The following is a 17,715-nucleotide window of genomic DNA, read 5'->3' on the forward strand; positions in this document are numbered from 1 at the left end:
ATGGCTACCTACTACAGTGGACTAAATATCCAGGCCAGCCTGGGATACAGAGTGAGACTCTCTATCCAAAGACCCTGGAGCCAGAGAGATGGCTCAAAAGCACACACAGGCTTGGGGCTCTTTCAAAGTGCTCAAGTTCAGTTTCCTGTACCCATATCAGGTGGCTCTCTAATGCCTGGAGCTCCAGCCCCTGGTGAAGTAATCTGTGTGGATACCTGCATTCATGTGCATTATTAAACACATGAAATGTGTGCTTGTGCATATACCTAAATAAAAAAAAAAACAAATTTTACAAGTTAAAAAAATAAAAAGTAACTTTTTAGTTAAAATGGAGATATACTCAATGGCAGGGTGCTTGCCCAATGCCTATGAGGCCCTGGGCTCAATCTTCAGCTTTACAGGGTGTAAAAAGTACATGAAGTTTGAGGTGTGGGGTTCAACCATTGTTGGGCGCATGCACAGCTTGCATTTTGCTCCTTGGTTTGATCTCCAGCACCACGGAAAAATTAGATGTTATAAAGGGCTTTGACATATAAAGTAGATATAGAGTCAGAAGTGAGCAGGTGTGTATTTCACATAACCATAATTTTCTTTAACTGTTATTTTTGAAGTTTTATGTTTCATACATATTGTTTTGTTTTCTTTCTTTCTTTCTTTCTTTCTTCCTTCCTTCCTTCCTTCCTTTCTTTCTTTTTCAGAGAACATGCCACTATATAGCCTTCCCATAGCATTCCTGGGTCCCTAGCTCCCTGGGACGTACCTCACTTGACAATGCTTTCCTACTATACACAAAACCCTCAACTGGACCTGTGAAGTCCATTAAACGGGGCACATGGTACTCCCTTGTTATCCCACCATTCTGTCGGTAGAAACAGGAACAGACATTCAAGGTCATCCTACCTACATAGGCTAAGAAGTTGTCCTGACATTTCACATAAAAGCCACTTAAGGAGGGAAGGATTCATCTCGTTCATGGTTTGAGAAAATGCAACCAACCCTTCACAGCAGGAAAGGCTGGTGACAGGACAGGGGGTCACATGGCTGGTCAGAGCTCAGAGAGAAATGATGCAAGCACTCAGCTGGCTTTCTCATTTCTTTTTCTTCACTTCAGGACACCAAGTCATGGGGTGGCCTCCCTGCTCTGTTCAACTTCTCTGGCAGGGCCCTGAACATCCAGAGGTGATTCTAAACTTAGCCGCATTGACAATGAAGATTAACCATCAAAGCCATGGTATCTTATGTATGCATTATATTTAGTGAGGTTGAAGGTTTATATTTCTATGACAAGGGTCCTGTTGGAGCTAAAAGCTGATGTCAATGAACCTAGGACATTAGCTGGGTGAGGGCAGCTCTATCTGTTTTATTTACTACTCCATTCTCAATAGTGCTTGACACATAGTAAGCACAAGCAAATATTTGTTTAAAATATTCAGTTTGAAAAAATCTGTTACATTTGTGTGTGTGTGTGCGTGTGTGTGTGTGTGTGTGCATGCCAAGGCAGGCAGGTGAAGATCAGGGACAGCTCTCTCCTTTCACTGTGTAGGTTCTGGGGACTCAACTCAAGTTGTCAGGCTTGGTGACTTCGCCTGATAACAATTGGAGTGCTCAGGTTCATTCTTAAGTACTCGACTTTAGGACTCACTTCCTCATAATAAAAGAGAATGTATGCTAAACCTTAAAAAAAGGAACTTGTTTTGAAAAATGAAGACACTAAAATTTAAAAAAACAAACTTTTTTTAACAAAAAACCCAAAGCTATGTAGTTGTATTGTTTTGAATTTGTATCAATATGAAAGTTGTCTTTAATAGGAATAGAAAAATAGTTTATATTTGTATCAATATACAAGAATCCATATCATTGCTAATTATCTTAGGCTGATAGGTTGCTAATAGTTTACCAGTAGATATAATAACTACCTTAACATCCCATCCTATCTATTCTTCTTTTTTCTTTTCCAAAAGAGAATCTTGAGTCTAAATATTATTGTTTCTCACTTCCCCCCATCTATTACATTTATGCATAACACTGAGAAAATAAAACCTTTTGGGAGAAGGAATGACATTTTCTTAAAATTGCTTCCTGCTGTCTAGTGGATGACACTATCTCTGTGGGCTCCTGTAAGAAAGCTAAATGATTAAGTCTCAAGGGGGACAGCCATAAGTATTGTAGCCAGTCACAGAGTAGTGAGCAAAGTTTATCTGACGTTCTGGCTACAAACGTAATATGATGGACCATCTCATCTTGGAACTGTCCTAAGAGTCTGCCTTACAAAGCTGATCATTGAGTGGTGTTCTTTTTGGTTCAATGGCGTTATTATGGAACTGGTAGAATCGTTGTTGGGGGCCCCATCTTCCTTTTGGAGACTTCGTGGATTGGAAAGATTTATTTTTCACTGTGGAAAACTTGAACATTATTAATATCAAAATGGAAAGTTTGAATCTGAAGTAGACATGACATGTGAGGAAGGATTCTGAGGCATCAAGACTAAGCATGAAGAGAAATAGAATCTCAAAAACAATGATCCCTAGATTTTTTTTCCCTTTGTCCCCACCAGGTGCCTCTTCTGATATGAGACAGAATCTCCTATTTTTTTTCTTTCAGCAATGTGCTTGGGTTTGGAGAAGGAGACAGCCGACACACCTGGCTCTGTTTTCAGTGTGCCCTGAAATCACAGAGATCCAGACAGATCCCTGCCTGCCAAGTGATAGGAATAAAGGCATGTGCTACTATTGCCTGACTTCTTAGTTTACTTATAATGGCTTGCATTTTCCTCTGATCTCCAGGCAAGCTTTATTTATTAAAGCACAAATAAAATATCACTACATTTCCCCCTTTTGTCTAATAAAAATAAAAAAGTTATGACTAATATAAGAAAAACTATATACAATAAGTACGATAACTATATACAATATATACAAGCAATAACATTAATGGTGTCTAGTTCATTTTCATTTGACAAATTCCAAGAAAATATTCCATTATCTATCATATTTTGGTGAGTCCAATATGTACCTAATTCACTTTCTATCCACTCTTGTATTACCAACAGCAAACTATCTTATGATGCCTTTCAAACTTCCACACTTAATACCTCTTAGTAAGTTCCTTTTCTGAATTTCTTAACAAGGACATCTATAACTATAACCATCTCATCTTCAACTTCCTCAGAGACTGAGAAGGAAATAATATTACCTCATAAAACAGGAAGTGCAAAAAAGCAAATTCCATGGAGTGTGGGGTATGACAGAAACAGCCAGCTTCCTAGACTGTCACCCGAGGTTTCCCTGCGACATTGTGGCATCATCTTTGGCCTACTGGCTTAGTATATCTGAGAGACTCATTTATGAAGCAGGATGTACACAAGACCTACAACTCAATCCCACATTCAGTGTGAGTATTCCATGTACCAGATAGACTTGAATTCCACCAGTGTCGTGTTATAATTCAGGATTTTAAATTCTGGAAATAGCTGGTGTTTTTGGAGTTTGACTTCCCCTTCTTTTCATCCTATGGGTAGCTTCATCTTCTTTCTTAAATGCCAGCCTACCACTGAGAGGTCAGACTCCATCAGCCAAGTTGCTCATCCAAGAATAGCTGTTCCAGCTACTGTTCACTGCACACCAGGAACCCATCAGACCACTGCCTATTCAGCTGCCTTCGAAGGAAAGAGACATTATCTATTTCAGATTGCAAAGCCCCTTCAGTGATGGTGCCATATTGTCCTGGCCTCAGAGGACACCTGTTGCCAAAGCTGCAACCACACTTGACATGGCAAGGATCAGTAGTCCTTTGTTTTTTGTCCTGCTTGTCCATTTGGATAGCATACTGTCAAAGCAGTTGATGTAGGGGCATTTCTTGCCTAGTGGATAATATTTGCCACAATGAAAGTTAACTCCATATGGAATTTCTTCAATGCCCATATCTTCTCTATAATAGATTGGTGCTGCCAAGAGCAGACATGAGTCATAGTCATAAAAAAAGGAAAAAAATTATGTTATTAAATCATCTTAAATGTCATATTCTATTGATCTCTGAAGGGTTTGAAGATGACCTGTCTATCTAAAATATATCTCTGCTTGACCTTAAAAACATACCTAATATGACTACAAGGCTGATTGTAATGTCTAACTACTAACTTTCATTTCTTTATATCCTAATTAGTTGGTAACAATAACTTTCAAGGACTAGCAAATTATATTACATTGCTAAATGGACTGTATGGGTACAATGTCCTGAAGAAGATTAGCAATATATATACAGCATTTTCTAACAAAATCAATCTCAAATTTGTATTAATATATATAACTTGTATACAATATATAAAAATCCAATCCGATGTAAAATATTTAAAACTAGCAGTTGTCTTTTAAAAGTAGTTCAATAATCTACCTTTTAATCTATATCATATCTATATCCTCTCTTTTTTCTTTCAGAGTAGATTCCATACTCTGCCTTTTACTCTATCATTTCTATACCTTTTTTCTTTCAGAGTTGATTTAATTATCTACCTCTTATCAAACAAGAACCTTAAAACTAATCTCCTTTGTTTAGCCTCTTTCCTGACAATTTTCAAAAATAACTTGTAACCATCATCCTAAACAATGAAAATTATCCAAAACCCATTGAAAGACCAAAATCTACCCACCCTACCTCTTGGGAATATGGGCCTTGTGTTCTTAAAATTGCTTCCTGCTGTTTGTGGGCAAAGGCATCTTTAGGGAATCCTATAAAGAAAAAATATGGGTTAATAGTCAATTCCTGGAAGAGGTAGCTGTATCATTTGTTGTCCAGGGTCTGCATAACGCAAAAGTTCAGGGCTTGCTGTGTGGTGGTGGTGCACGCCTTTAATTGCAGCACTTGGGAGGCAGAGGTAGGTGGATCTCTGTGAGTTCAAGGCCAGCCTGGCCTATAGAGTGAGTTCCAGGACAGGCTTGAAATCTACACAGAGACCCATCTTTAAAAAAAAGTTCAGGCTTATCTCAAGTCCTTGCACCAATAATCTATCAGATGGCATCATCTCAGCTAGCCATCTTGAAATTGTCCTGAGCAGTTTGTAGTCCAAAACTGATCTTTGGGTGATATTTGTCAGCTTAGTGGTATTACCATTGTCTACACGGAATCTTCATTGTGGGCCCTATCATCTTTCTGGAGACTTCAAATTCACTGGTAGGCCTGGTCATGATTCCTGCAGAAACCTGATAGAGACTCCAACACAAAAAATATAGGCAGCTAAATGAAGCCATTTTTTTCTAGAATTAGTTAGTACTCTATATGACCAATAATACCATCACAAAAGTTTAATATATATATTATAAATTTTGATATATTCATACCTTAAGGAAAGTTTAAAGAATCAAAATAGAACCAAAGAATTGAGAAATTAGTGACAATAAAATCGACCTTTAATTTTGGTTTACTTCTGTCCCATATCAGATGGATCTTCTGACATGATAGAGAGATTTTGCATTTTCCTTTTAACAAAACTGCTTGGGTTTAGAGAAGGAGAGAGCCATTCTCTAACTCCAAAGCCAGCTTTAATTTTTAATTGAACTCAGACTACATAAAGATCATTTGTGTTAAGTATCTGTAGAGAAGGAGCAGAAACAAACATTTATGAAGACTTACAAAATTATATATGTGATATACCAATAGGCCAATTTACTTTTTTATTCTTGAGACATTTTTTTTTTCAGGATGATTTGTCCTTTTTTTCAGATGTCTCATTTGTCAAGTGTTCTTCAGATTCCTTAGCTTCCATTCTCCTGAAGGACAGAAACAAAAACTTTTCCCCAAGCCTAACTTTGGGGAGGTTTCCTTTTGGCAAGTTATACCTGGTTGAATGATAAGCATTTGTTAGTGGTATAAGTTAGTTTAAATTGGATGGTCATGTTGATTGATAAACTATCACCTCTTCTCATTAAGAGGTCTCTCTTGTTAAAATCAAACCTCTATCAATTTTGATAGTATCCATAGCTCTTCTTCTCCAGTAGAAACGAAGGCAAAACTTCATCCCCAACGTAACACATATCCTGGTTTCCATTCTGAGGTCAGCACATCCTTAAAGTATATGGGCTGATTTAATTCTGTAGTTTTTTTCTATTATCTCTCTATGTCTCTCCACAGCTGTTGTGTCTTTCTCATTAGCTTTGACAAAAATTAAAGTTAATAGAGCATTATGTAATCTATTTCTGGGGGGGTTTGTTACCCCTTTCTGTTTATTTAGCATATCATTTTGAGTTAGGTTTGATCTTCCTATGACTTCTTGGCCTGTAGGATTATGTGGTATACCTATAATATGCTTTATATTGTAATAAGCAAAAAATTGTTTCAATTTACCAGAGAGGTGTTCTGGAGCATTGTCAGTTTTAATTTGTGCAGGTATACCCATGATGGCCATAAGTTCTAGCAAATATGTGATTACCAAATCAGCCTTTTCAGAAATCCTGAGTAAGTATCAATATTGTGGTTTACATATTTCAGTTTTACAAATTCTGCAACTGAAACACATCCATCTTCCAGATTTCATTCCTCTGAGTACCCTTTGGGTTACATCCTGCTGGTAGCAGAGTCTGATTGTTAAAAAGAACAAGTAGGACATTATCTTATAATTTCTTTGGCTTGTTGCCAGGTTATGGAAAAATCCTTTTTTAAACCTTTACTTTTGACATGATGATTTTTATGAAATTCTGAGGCCTTAAGCACATTCCCTATCAATAGTTTATCAATCTCAAAATTACCTTGTGCTAGAGGGCCTGGCAGACACATATGGGATTGGATATGCGTGTAGAAGGATTCTTAAAAGTTCTTATTGATAAAATCAAACCCGAGGCCAGTTATTAGGGTGAATACTGGAAGGTCAGAGAAACAGAACAAGCCACAGCTATCTTACCTCACCGGATCCTCAGCTGGTCTTGTCTCCTCAGACTGGAGGCCTCTGAGTCCTCATCCGGAATGGGTCTCAGCTGAACTGCTGCTTGAAAGCCTGAAGCTTAACCAGCCACATGCTTAACCAGCCAAATGCTTCTAGTTTCTGGTCCTCACGCCTTATATACCTTCCTGCTTTCTACCATCACTCCCTAGGATTAAAGCCTTGCTTTCTGGGATTAAAGGCGTGAGTCACCATGCCTGGCTGTTTCCAATGTGGCCTTGAACTCACAGAGATCTTAGATGGATTTCTGCCTCTGGAATGCTAGTATTAAAGGCGTGTGCTATCACTGCCTAACTAGTGGCTTTTCTGTTCTCTGACGCCAGATAAATTTATTAAGGTACACAATATTTTGGGGAACACAATACCACCACATATGAGCTATACATAAGGGATGCTTCCTATATCTGAATATGTATTGTAAATGAATAAGTAGTGAAGGTAATTCTGATTCATCATGGATAAATTCTGTAGTCAATATGTAATACCACTCTTTCAGCATACTGAGAGTCAGTAACTATGTTGAAAGGTTCTGAAAAATCCATTAATATCAACAGAATAGCATACAATTCCAATTTCTGAACTGAATTATAAGAACTTTAAACCACTTTACTTAAATTTTCTGACTTGTAACCTGCCTTTCCTTGTTTGTTTGCATCTGTATAAAATGTATGGGCTCCAGATATGGGTGTTTCCCATACAATGCGAGGCAGAATCCAATCACCTCTCTTTATAAGTTGAATTATATCACTTTTGGGATGTTTGCTGCTAATCTCTCCCAAAAACTTACTGCAAGCTCTTTGCTATAACACAAATCTTAAAAGGTCTTGCCAACTTCTCAGCTCATCTTATTTCCTAAAACTGGAAGACTCTGAGTTCTCACCTAATGGATCTCATCTGAACTGCTGCTAAAAGCCTAAAAGCTTAAAAAGCCTCTAGTTCCTTGTCCTCATTGTTTTATATACCTTTCTGCTTCCCGCCATCTCTTCCTCTGATTGAAGGCATGTGTCTTTCCCAAGCAAGACATGAGATCTCAAGTGCTGGGATGAAAGGTGTGTGTCACCATGTCTGGCTGTTTTCAGTGTGGCCTTGAATTCACAGAGATCTCTGTCTCTGGAATTATGTGATCAAAGGCATATGCTACCACTGTCTAACCTCTGTGTTTAATTTAGTGACTGTTCTGTTTTCTGACCACCTGGTAAGTTTATTGGGGTGCACAATATATCAAACACACTTTCCCAAGGTTCACTTTCTACCCATAATTTGTCAATGTCATCCTTAAAGGTACTACAATTTCTGCTGGGACTATTCCAGCTAATTGACAAAGTCTCAGTTATTATTTGGAAATCAAGTCAGAGATCTTATCCACATATGTTTATAATTTTTTACTCTGTTTATTTGGTAAAAATATCTGTTCCAACTTAATATCTTCCCTCTGCATTAAAATTTTTGTGTGAGAATGCCTAGAAGGTAAAATAACCAAAATGCAATCAAGCTTTGGATCCACACAATCCACATATGCTTTCTGTACTTTCTATTCCACAAAGGCCAATTCTTTCTCATCTTCAGCTGATAATTCTCTTGGACTATTTAAGTCCCTGTCACCTTCTCAGGTTTTGAACAAATTGCTGAGTTCATCATGTTGTACCCCAACAACAGTTCATAGATGGGAAATGTCTCCGAATAATCTTTGAAAGTCATTAAGAGTCTGTAATTGATCTCTTCTAATTTGCACCATTTGGGGTAAACTTTTGGTAGACCTATTTTATATCCTAAATAATTAATAGAGTCTCCTCTTTGTGTCTTTTCAGGAGGAATTTGCAATCCCCAACAAGGCAACATTTTCTTCTAACCTTCTTTCTAAAGTATCTGTATTTGAATCAGTTAGTAAAATATCATCCATGCAATGATAAATTATACTTTTAGGAAATTGTTTACGCGTTATTTCCATTGGCTGTCATACAAAATATTGGCACAGAGTTGGGCTATTTCACATTTCCTGTAAGAGAATCTGTAGCAGGAATGTTAAAGAGTCTTATTAATAAAATCAAACCTGAGGCCAGTTATTGGGGTCAATGCTGGTAGATCAGAGAGACAGAACAAGCCATAGCTACCTCACCTCGCTGGATCCTAAGCTGGTCTAGTTGCCTCAGACTGGAGGCCTCTGAATCCTCATCCAGACTGGGTCTCAGCTGAACTGTGCTCCAAAGCCTGAAAACTTAATGAGCCAAATGCTTAACCAGGCCAAATGCTTCTAGTTTCTGATCCTCACGCCTTATATACCTTTCTGCTTTCTACCACCACTCCCTGGGATTAAAGGCTTGCTTTCTGGGATTAATGGTGTGATGAGACACCATGCCTGTCTGCATTTCTGCCTCTGGAATGATAGGATTAAGGGCATGTGCTACCACTGCCTATCCTTTATGTTTAATATTGTGGCTGCTCTGTCTCTGACCCCAGACAAGTTTATTGGCATGCACCATATTTGGGGGAAATACCATACCACAAGAATCCTCCATTGATAAATCTTAACCAGCTTAGAATTATTATAAGTAGGCACTGTGAAGGCAAATCTTTCTCTGTCTTTTTCTAGTAAAGGTATTGAAAAGAAACCGTATTTTAAATTGATAGCTATAAGGCTTCGTCTTTTAGGTAATAAAGTAGGCAAAGGATTTTCACAAGGAGCTGTGGACAGCTCCTTGGCTGAATTACTTTGTTAATTGATCTTAGATCTGTTACCATTCTCCATTTATCAGATTTCTTGTTAATAACAAATACAGGAGAATTCCAAGGTCTGGTTGGATGTCCAATATTATGAGCATTTAACTGTTCTTATACCAGCTCTTCTAAAGCCTGCCGTTTCTCTGCTGTTAAAGGCCATTGCTGAACCATTACAGGCTTTTCTATTCATTGTTTTAAAGGTAGAGCTGTTGGTGTCTTTGAAAGATCTGCAATTGTTGTGCCCTGTTCTTGTACAATCTAGATGGCTAGTGACTGCTCTTTATAATATCTCCTACTATTTCTTTCAGAAACATGTGTTAGTTCATGGTTTGTTTCTGGGGTTGAAGGAATGTTAATCTGAGTATTCCATTGTTGTAATGGATCACAGCCCCGTAAATTCATAACTATATTAACCACATATGGCTTTTCCCCTCTGTCCTTCTGACCCTCTACATTGAAGCCATCTTGCACTCTGTTTCACTTGAGATAATGTTCCAATCCCTAACAGCTGAACATTTACTTCTTGAAGGGGCCAATTTGAAGGCCAAAATTCTGGTGCAGTTATTGTAACATCTGCACCTTTGTCTACCAGACCTTCCAAGAGAATATCATTTATTCTATTTTTAATTTTGGTTTTGTTCATTTATAAAAGTTTGTAAAACATTTGCTTTTTGGTTTCTCCCTCATTTCCTGTTCTCTCTGCTACCACTGTTGTATCACCCCAAACAGCCTGGTTGATTCCAATAGGCATTTTGGTTTTTTTTTCTTTAACTTCGCTCTGCTCAGAAGATGGTTTCTTGCTCAGTGTCCAATGGCAGGAAAGGCCTGAACTGAATTTGCTGTGGGTGCCTGTGTGAGGCCCCTCAGGGAGTTTTCCAATGGAAGAAAAAAAGGATTACCTTGTCTGTCCCTTGTTGATCTGCATTTGTTAGCCCAATGTTTACCTTGGGCAAAATCCAGAAGGGTGGGGCATTCTCCTGCCATTGTTCCTCCAATAAACATTGTTTCTATTGATTCCCTGTTTAGACTCCCTTTTCAAATGACCTTGTTTACTGTAATTAAAACATCTGACCTTCTTATTCTTCCTCAAAGCTCTTGATATCACCCCTCCTATCCACATATCATCATGGTCATGAGACTCAATACTAATTGTGTCCCTGATCCAGTCCTCCCGGGGTGCTGATCTTGCCTTCAATAGCCTGATTATTCTTTGGCATGGTGCATTTGCATTCTCAAAAGCCAAAGATTCCATTCTTATCAGTCTAGCTTCTGAATTTGGTATCACTCTATTTACTGCAGGAGACAGCCTTTGTAAGAAATCCATGAAGAAATCTCTGGGGCCGGGTATAACTTTCAGAAATGATTCAATTTTTTTTCTACCTCCTCAATTCAGTTCCATACATTCATGTCTGCCATGCAGCATAGAATTAAGTTTGGTTATCCTATCAATATTGATTGTGTGGATCAGCATAATCGCCTTCTCCAAGAAGCTGATCCTGGGAAATTTCCACACCTCTAGTTCTATATCATTAGTCTATCGATTTGCCTCCTCTTTAAACCATGCTCCCCACTATAACTGTGAATTTGCCTCTAGGACACCTATAATTAACTCTTTTTAGGCCTGAGGGATAATTTTATTACAAGTTGACCACGAGTTTAACATCTGCTTTACAAATCAAGAATGCATGCCATATGATACTATACCTTCTTTAAATCTCCTTAAATCTAACATTTACACTGGAGTCCAGTTAGCTTGTTCACACTGTGAGCATTTGTCAGTTCCTCTAAGATTATTGGTTAGATTAAAATTAGCTGTCTGGAAACCTGAGGCTGTATCTCTGTAGCCATATAATTCAATCCTGAGATAATTTCAACTTCACCTTCTGTCCTGGTCTGAATCTCTCTATAATTCATTTTAACAGGTTTTTCTAAAGTCAGTCCTGAAAAATGTCCACCTTTAAATGCTTTGGTCTGGATATGAATTTCTCTGTGATTCATTTAAACAGATTTTTCTAAAGCTTTTAGGTTGGCACTTAAACTGACTAACCATTTTAATGCTAAAATAAAAATGATCAAACACATAATATTTATAATTGATGCTATGTACATCTCATCCATATTAATTTTCCTTTCATTTAATTGTTCTGCTTTCAGATAGCCTAATGTATTATCAAACAGAGAGCCAATTCCTTCCATAGTAAAAATGTTTCTCATTTTTTAATGTGGGGAAAAAATTCTCTTTAAACTAATTTCACCCTTTAAGACATCTGAATTAACTTACCAAGTCTGTTGACTGTGTAGAACAGTAGAAATCTGAGGGAATTTCAAATCAGCTAACTAGTGTGGGAGCAGTCTGAGATGGGAATCCAGAGAGAGCCTACAACCTACCACAAGAGAAGAAGCCAAAGAAACTCTGGCCATGTGCAGCTCGGCCTGAGCCTTGCAGCTCACACCTGAGAAAGGGGGCCTGGAACAAGCAGCTTTTCAGTGAATTCTTGCCACAATCACTGGTCACCAATTGTAGATGACCTTCTAATGGTCTCATTAAATAAAAGTCATGGAGCCAGACATAGGGATTAAAGCCTGAGAGAGATCAGAGGAATAGGACAGCCACAAGCTAACATCACCTCACCAACTCTGCAGCTCCCAAATGAGAGATACTTCCTGTCCACCCACACCTATATGCCTTGCTGTTCTGCTGATTTGCTCTCTCTGTCCAGTTACATCACTTCCTCTTTAATGCCCAGGTCTCTCAATTCCTGTCTGTCTGTACAGAGATCCATGGTTAACTAGTCTTGGAATTTAAGGCAAGTGCCACCACACCTGGCTCTGTTTCCAGTGTGGCCTTGAGCACACAGAGATCCAGACAGATGCCAGCCTGCCAATTGTTAGGATTAAAGGCAGGTGCTACAGTTGCCTGACTTCCTTGTTTACTTACAATGGCTTGCCTCTTCCTCGACTCTCCAGGCAAGCTTTACTTATTAAAACACTAATAAAATCCCACCACATTTGAGAACAAATAAAATATCACCACAGCCATGCCTGTGCTTTTAAGCTTGGAGCCATCTCTCTGGCTCCAAGGTCTTTGGATAGAGGGTCTCACTCTGTATCTCAGGCTAGCCTGGATATGTAGTCCACCCTAGCTGATGACTATATCTACCTGGCCCAATATGCAATATTGTCATTATAGTCATCTATCTGTTCACTTTTTTATTTCTATCCAGAGTTTTTACATTTAGTTGGTGTATTGGAGCCAGAAATAATAATAGCATTTAAGAAAAAAACAAAACAAACTATCCATCACTCTACATGTTTAGTAAAGATGTCAGTGAAGAACAAAACTCATACTGAGTTATTTTATTGCTGTCTTATTATGCTAAAAAGGCAGAATGTAAGGGGTAGGCATAGGGACTTTTTAAAAAAATGTAATTAATCAAGAGATCACAACAGAAGACTTCAAAAACAGTTCCTTGGTTCAATAGATGCTTGAAGCCAGTTGAGAGTCTTTCCCGACCCTGAAGCCAGCAGGGAGGCTAATGACTGAGGAAGACCCCGAGGGAGAGCACGCAAATCCAGAAGTCATATTCCCTATTTACTGCTGGCAAGGACAAAGTCTAGGCCCAAGGTCATAGACACAGCGCTCACCACATTCATGGCAGGGATCTGTGGAAAACAAGATCCTCTTGGGCTGCCTTAACGCTCTGAGTGTATCCATGAGCTCAAGACAATGTTGGGCAAATCTCTCTACTAAGATGTAACCGTAATCATCATAAGACTGTATAGGGGCCGGGTACTGCTCCACATTCATCTTGGTCAAGTTGGCTGTGTGTCCCAAAAGGTCCTTCAGGGTGGGCATGGAAAAGTCGTTATCTAATAGATTAAACTCGGTGAGCTTGGAGCACTTGCTGAGGGCAGGGATGAGGTCAGTGAGCTGAGAGTCCTTGATCCTACAACCCTGCAAGTCCAGAGACTGCAGAGATTCTGCTACATGCTCTAGCAGCACTCCAAGAGGCTTGAGACATGAAGCAAATAACAAGATTCCTCTCAAGACCAGATGTTTTAGCTGACGCAGGTTGTGGCTCAAGGGGAAATAATTCAAGTCGGACTGTGACAGGTGGCGGCGTGTGATGGAGAGAGTTGCCAAGGGGTTCCTCAGGCACCTATGGGTAGACAATGGGATTGGTTCAGACAAAAGGTTCTGGAGAGTGTGTATACTGGGATTTAAGAAGAGGAAGATGGGGCACGTGTCTCAAGGTCAGTTTGACTATATGAACAATCAGAGTACCAGGGTGCTGATGCTTGGAGTCTACTAAATCAAGTCACACCCACAACTCTCACCATAATTGTTCCCAGTCACTGGCAGGCCCCATGCACATGCTAATCCTTAGAGTAAACTGGAAAGGTTTGCTCTGGTAGCTAAGCCACCTCCGCATCCTTGCTTACCTGAGTATTTGTTTCATGTGGTCTTTGAGAAAGAAGATGCCATTCATGGAGAGATGCTGCAGACAGTGGAGTTTGGAGAACTGAGCAATGACCTTGCTGATGCACCTCTCTTCTCTGTCTGCTGTCCTGGTTCCAGTCCCGAAAGTGTTCCTACAGATGCGGGCCAGGGAGAATTTGCGAAGACTTCGCATCTGTCCAAGGCAGGGAGCAAATCGTGCCAGTGTGGACACATCCCACCCCGTGTTCAGTTCCAGCTCCTCAATGCGTCCTGGGTGGAAAACACTCAAGATCTCTTTCACAGTGCACATAGGCACAGTCCAGATCTTCATGTTTATACAGTGCAGCTGTAGAAAGTCTTTTCTCTGCTGGAGCCACTGCAAGAAGCATGTTTGCTCTTCATTCAGACGGAGCCTGAGGTAGAGGTCAGTTACCACCTTCAGATGCCGCCGCCTCAGTGCATATCTGGGAAGGACCTTCACTACAGGCCTCTCATTCACAGTCTCTGCTGAAGAGGCCCCATCCTCTCTTCCAGTCCATATGTTCCAGAACTCATGGTGAACATTCCTCAGGTCAACCACCTGAAGTTTCTCGTTCCTGTGGGTAAAACGTGTAAAGTGTCAGCAGACATGACAAGCCCCAACACCCAGCAAGTTTCCACTACACATCTCTAATGTCAGCTCTTCCCTCCTGCCAAGGTCTCTTCAGCACCAAGTGTCCAACGTAGGAACTCATGTGTGTCATGACATCTCCCCGTGAGCTGCATGTGTACAGCTGACCACTTTCCTTCCACTAAGTTACTCTCTATTTCTACCTAGTCCCATGTTAGTGGTTGTTGGAAAGCCAGGGATAGGCTCCTTCCTCTCTGGCTACCTCTACTCTGTCCTCTAATCCATACTCAACCGTCCTTACTACAGGAAACAATAGGTTTCAAGGCCCCTGCATTCCAGGACCATGACCCCATCAGAAGCCTCTGACCCACCTACAAAGCCATTCTCCCTGACCCACGGTCTCTCCCACGTGCCCCTTGTGCTCAGTCTACAGTACTTGGTTGTTGCTTACCCGGGGTGAAACTCTCTTTTCAGATGTGTGTCTACTCCATCTAGCACAGCCTGGAAGATTTCCAAGTTGGGAGTCTTCATCAACGTCCCCACAGGGAGACAGGGGAAAGGCCAGGCTTCCACCATTGCCCTCACAATCCTAGTGTGTCTGCCATTGAACGCGTCCTTGAACAGTGCTGGGAAGAGTGTCCAGGGCAGTTTCTCCAGAGCAGAGATGGCCAAGGCCTCATTTCTCAGCAGCACCTGCCTGCCCAGCTCCTCCAGTGTGGGTGGGGTTTGAAAACTCATCATGAATGGTCTTCAGTCAGAAGGTTCCTGGGGAAGCATTCAGGTGAGAATATATCTTCAAGATAAAGTTTAGAAAACTTCCTCCCCCAGAACAGTAACCACTCAAGGTCTGAGTCAATTGCTCTGGCAATGGTAGAGTCCTCAACTTAAGGAATTGTCCTCACTCGGAATGTAAATCTACAGTTTCTCACTGACATCATGTGAGCCTCTCTGTACATGATTTCCAGGTCACCTTATGAGTGACCGTTTCTCACAAAAAAAAAAAAAAAAAAAAAAAAAAAAAGCCTTTTGTCGTCAATGTTTCGTTAAGTTGATATAAAAAAAGATGCAGGCTAAAGCCTGAGTCAAGATAGAACTCACAAGCAATTCCAGCTACTGTGAGTCTGAAGCAGAGGAACTGCCAAAGAGGCTAAGATAAGTGGTCTACAGTTCCACAGGAGCCCTTGTTCTACAAAACAAATAAAAACAGTAGTTCGAATGTACCACAGTACAAGGGAATATGCTAATAACCTCAGCACCCAGAGTCAGGAGGATCTTGATTTCCAGCCTCCCCAGAACTCCAGGGCCAGTTGTAGAACAGCTTGAACAACATAGAAACCCTTGTCTCAAAACAACAACAATAATGAAATCACAAACTTTTATACAAAGACATTTGAGATGGAGGTGAAACTTCATTTAGACATTTACTCATTGTCTTCAATGTGTTCATCTGAAGAGACAGAAATGAAAATTTTCTGATCCATCTTGGTCTAATGGTCCCTATATCAAACCACATGACCCAAGGGAGGACAACTACTCACCAGTTCTGAGCACCGACCACAGTCTCTTTATCCCAGCTGAGCCAGGCGCTTCCTCCAGGCTCCAGGTCTCTCAGTATCTTCATGGCTCTCCTGAAGCCTTTATATACCTTCCTGCTCACCCTCCCTATTGCAGTACCACCTTCCAACCCCAAGCTGCAATTTAATTGGACGACTCAGTCTCCACCCCTTTAATTCTACAGACAACATTCAATCATTTCGTTGATTGAATCAGAACTCCTTGTGAAAACAACCTCACTGCCCCTCAAATGTCTTGGGTCAATATAAATATTCTACTTGTTAATTTACTACAAACATTGAGTTTGTGGATTTGTTCTTATATTTGCTTATTTATTACTTGGTATTGAATGTGTTACAGGGCCTGGGTCTGGCTCTGAAGCTAAGGTTATTTTGGGATTCTAACTCCTAGGAATCCTCCTGCCTCAACATCCTTCTTGCTTGGATTACTCTTATGAATCATCATGGTTCACTGAACTTGATTAATGTGACAAAGGCTGGATGAGTTTGGGTCAGTTTGTGATTTAATCTGTTACTGATCATAGACACAAAAATAATTCAAAAATATTTTGTCAATGGATCCTGGGCAAAACATCAAGTCAGTCGGGAATATGCTTTGGAGCTCAAGGCCTAAACTGGATACTCTGTCAATACACTCAAGTAGCAGCTACTCAAAAGGGTGAGGCAGAGAATGGCTTGATTCCCTTACTATGGAGGTTGGGGTGTTGGTGATGCAATCAGTTTGTAAAGAACTAACTATCCAGCATCCACTGCATTCTCTTCCCAGCACTCACTGCAGCAGAAAAGCCGGAGCTTGCCTGTAAGCTCAGATTTCAAGAGTGGGAGGCAGGAGGGTCTGTTATCTTCAGCCTAGGTGTCAACTCAAGGACAGCCTGAGCCATGTAAGACCTGCCTTCCACCCACTGAACAGAACAGAACAGAACAAAAGAGGTGGCTTGGAGGAAAGCCACCCTTGGTTCCCCAGGAAAGAGTCAGTGCTTCAGGAAGGTCAGGGTGGCACACTTGCTCAAAGACATGAAATCAAGAGTGAAACCTGGGAGCTGAGAATGGCTCAGCACTAAAGAGCACCCATTAATCTTCCACTCACAGCACCCACATCGTGTCTTGAAATTATGTGTAACTCCGGTCCCGGGAGATCTGAAGCCCCCCTCTGACCATCTTGGGCTGCAGTTATAAAGTGTTGCATATTCATACATGTAGGCAAAACACTCCTACACCTAGAATGAATCTTTAAAAAAGTTTGTATAAGTACCAGGAATGGCAGCAAATGCCTTTAATCCTCACATTTGGGAGGCAGAGGTAGGTGGGTCTCAGTGAGTTCAGTACCATCCTGTTCTAAGTAGGAACCAGTCAGGCATACAGAGTGAGCATCTGCTTAAAAATTGTTTAAAGCTGAGTGGTGGTGGTGGCACATGCCTTTAATCCCAGCACAAGGGAGGCAGGC

At 40.4% G+C, this 17,715-nt stretch overlaps 1 protein-coding gene across 1 annotated transcript; it reads right to left on the reverse strand.

Annotated features, from left to right (window-relative positions):
- Nucleotides 1-13,238: 13,238 nt before the first annotated feature.
- On the reverse strand, nt 13,239-15,435 carry LOC114688443 (PRAME family member 12-like). The gene is made up of 2 exons (XM_028863044.1): nt 15,149-15,435; nt 13,239-13,806 (listed from the first exon to the last, which is right to left on the reverse strand). The coding sequence occupies exons 1-2, from the start codon at nt 15,433-15,435 to the stop codon at nt 13,239-13,241; spliced, it is 855 nt and encodes a 284-aa protein (XP_028718877.1).
- Nucleotides 15,436-17,715: the final 2,280 nt, after the last annotated feature.

The sequence above is a fragment of the Peromyscus leucopus genome, chromosome 10, assembly GCF_004664715.2.
Source record: "Peromyscus leucopus breed LL Stock chromosome 10, UCI_PerLeu_2.1, whole genome shotgun sequence".
Classification (NCBI taxonomy): domain Eukaryota; kingdom Metazoa; phylum Chordata; class Mammalia; order Rodentia; family Cricetidae; genus Peromyscus; species Peromyscus leucopus.

What these genes read in the sequence shown, in the direction of transcription:
- LOC114688443 (XM_028863044.1), bottom strand. Translation starts at nt 15,435, where the DNA reads ATGAGTTTTCAAACCCCACCCACACTGGAGGAGCTGGGCAGGCAGGTG. An exon ending in AAAAGAGAGTTTCACCCCGG is followed by an intron (nt 13,807 to 15,148) that starts GTAAGCAACAAC and finishes GTCTACCCATAG; the next exon opens with GTGCCTGAGGAACCCCTTGG.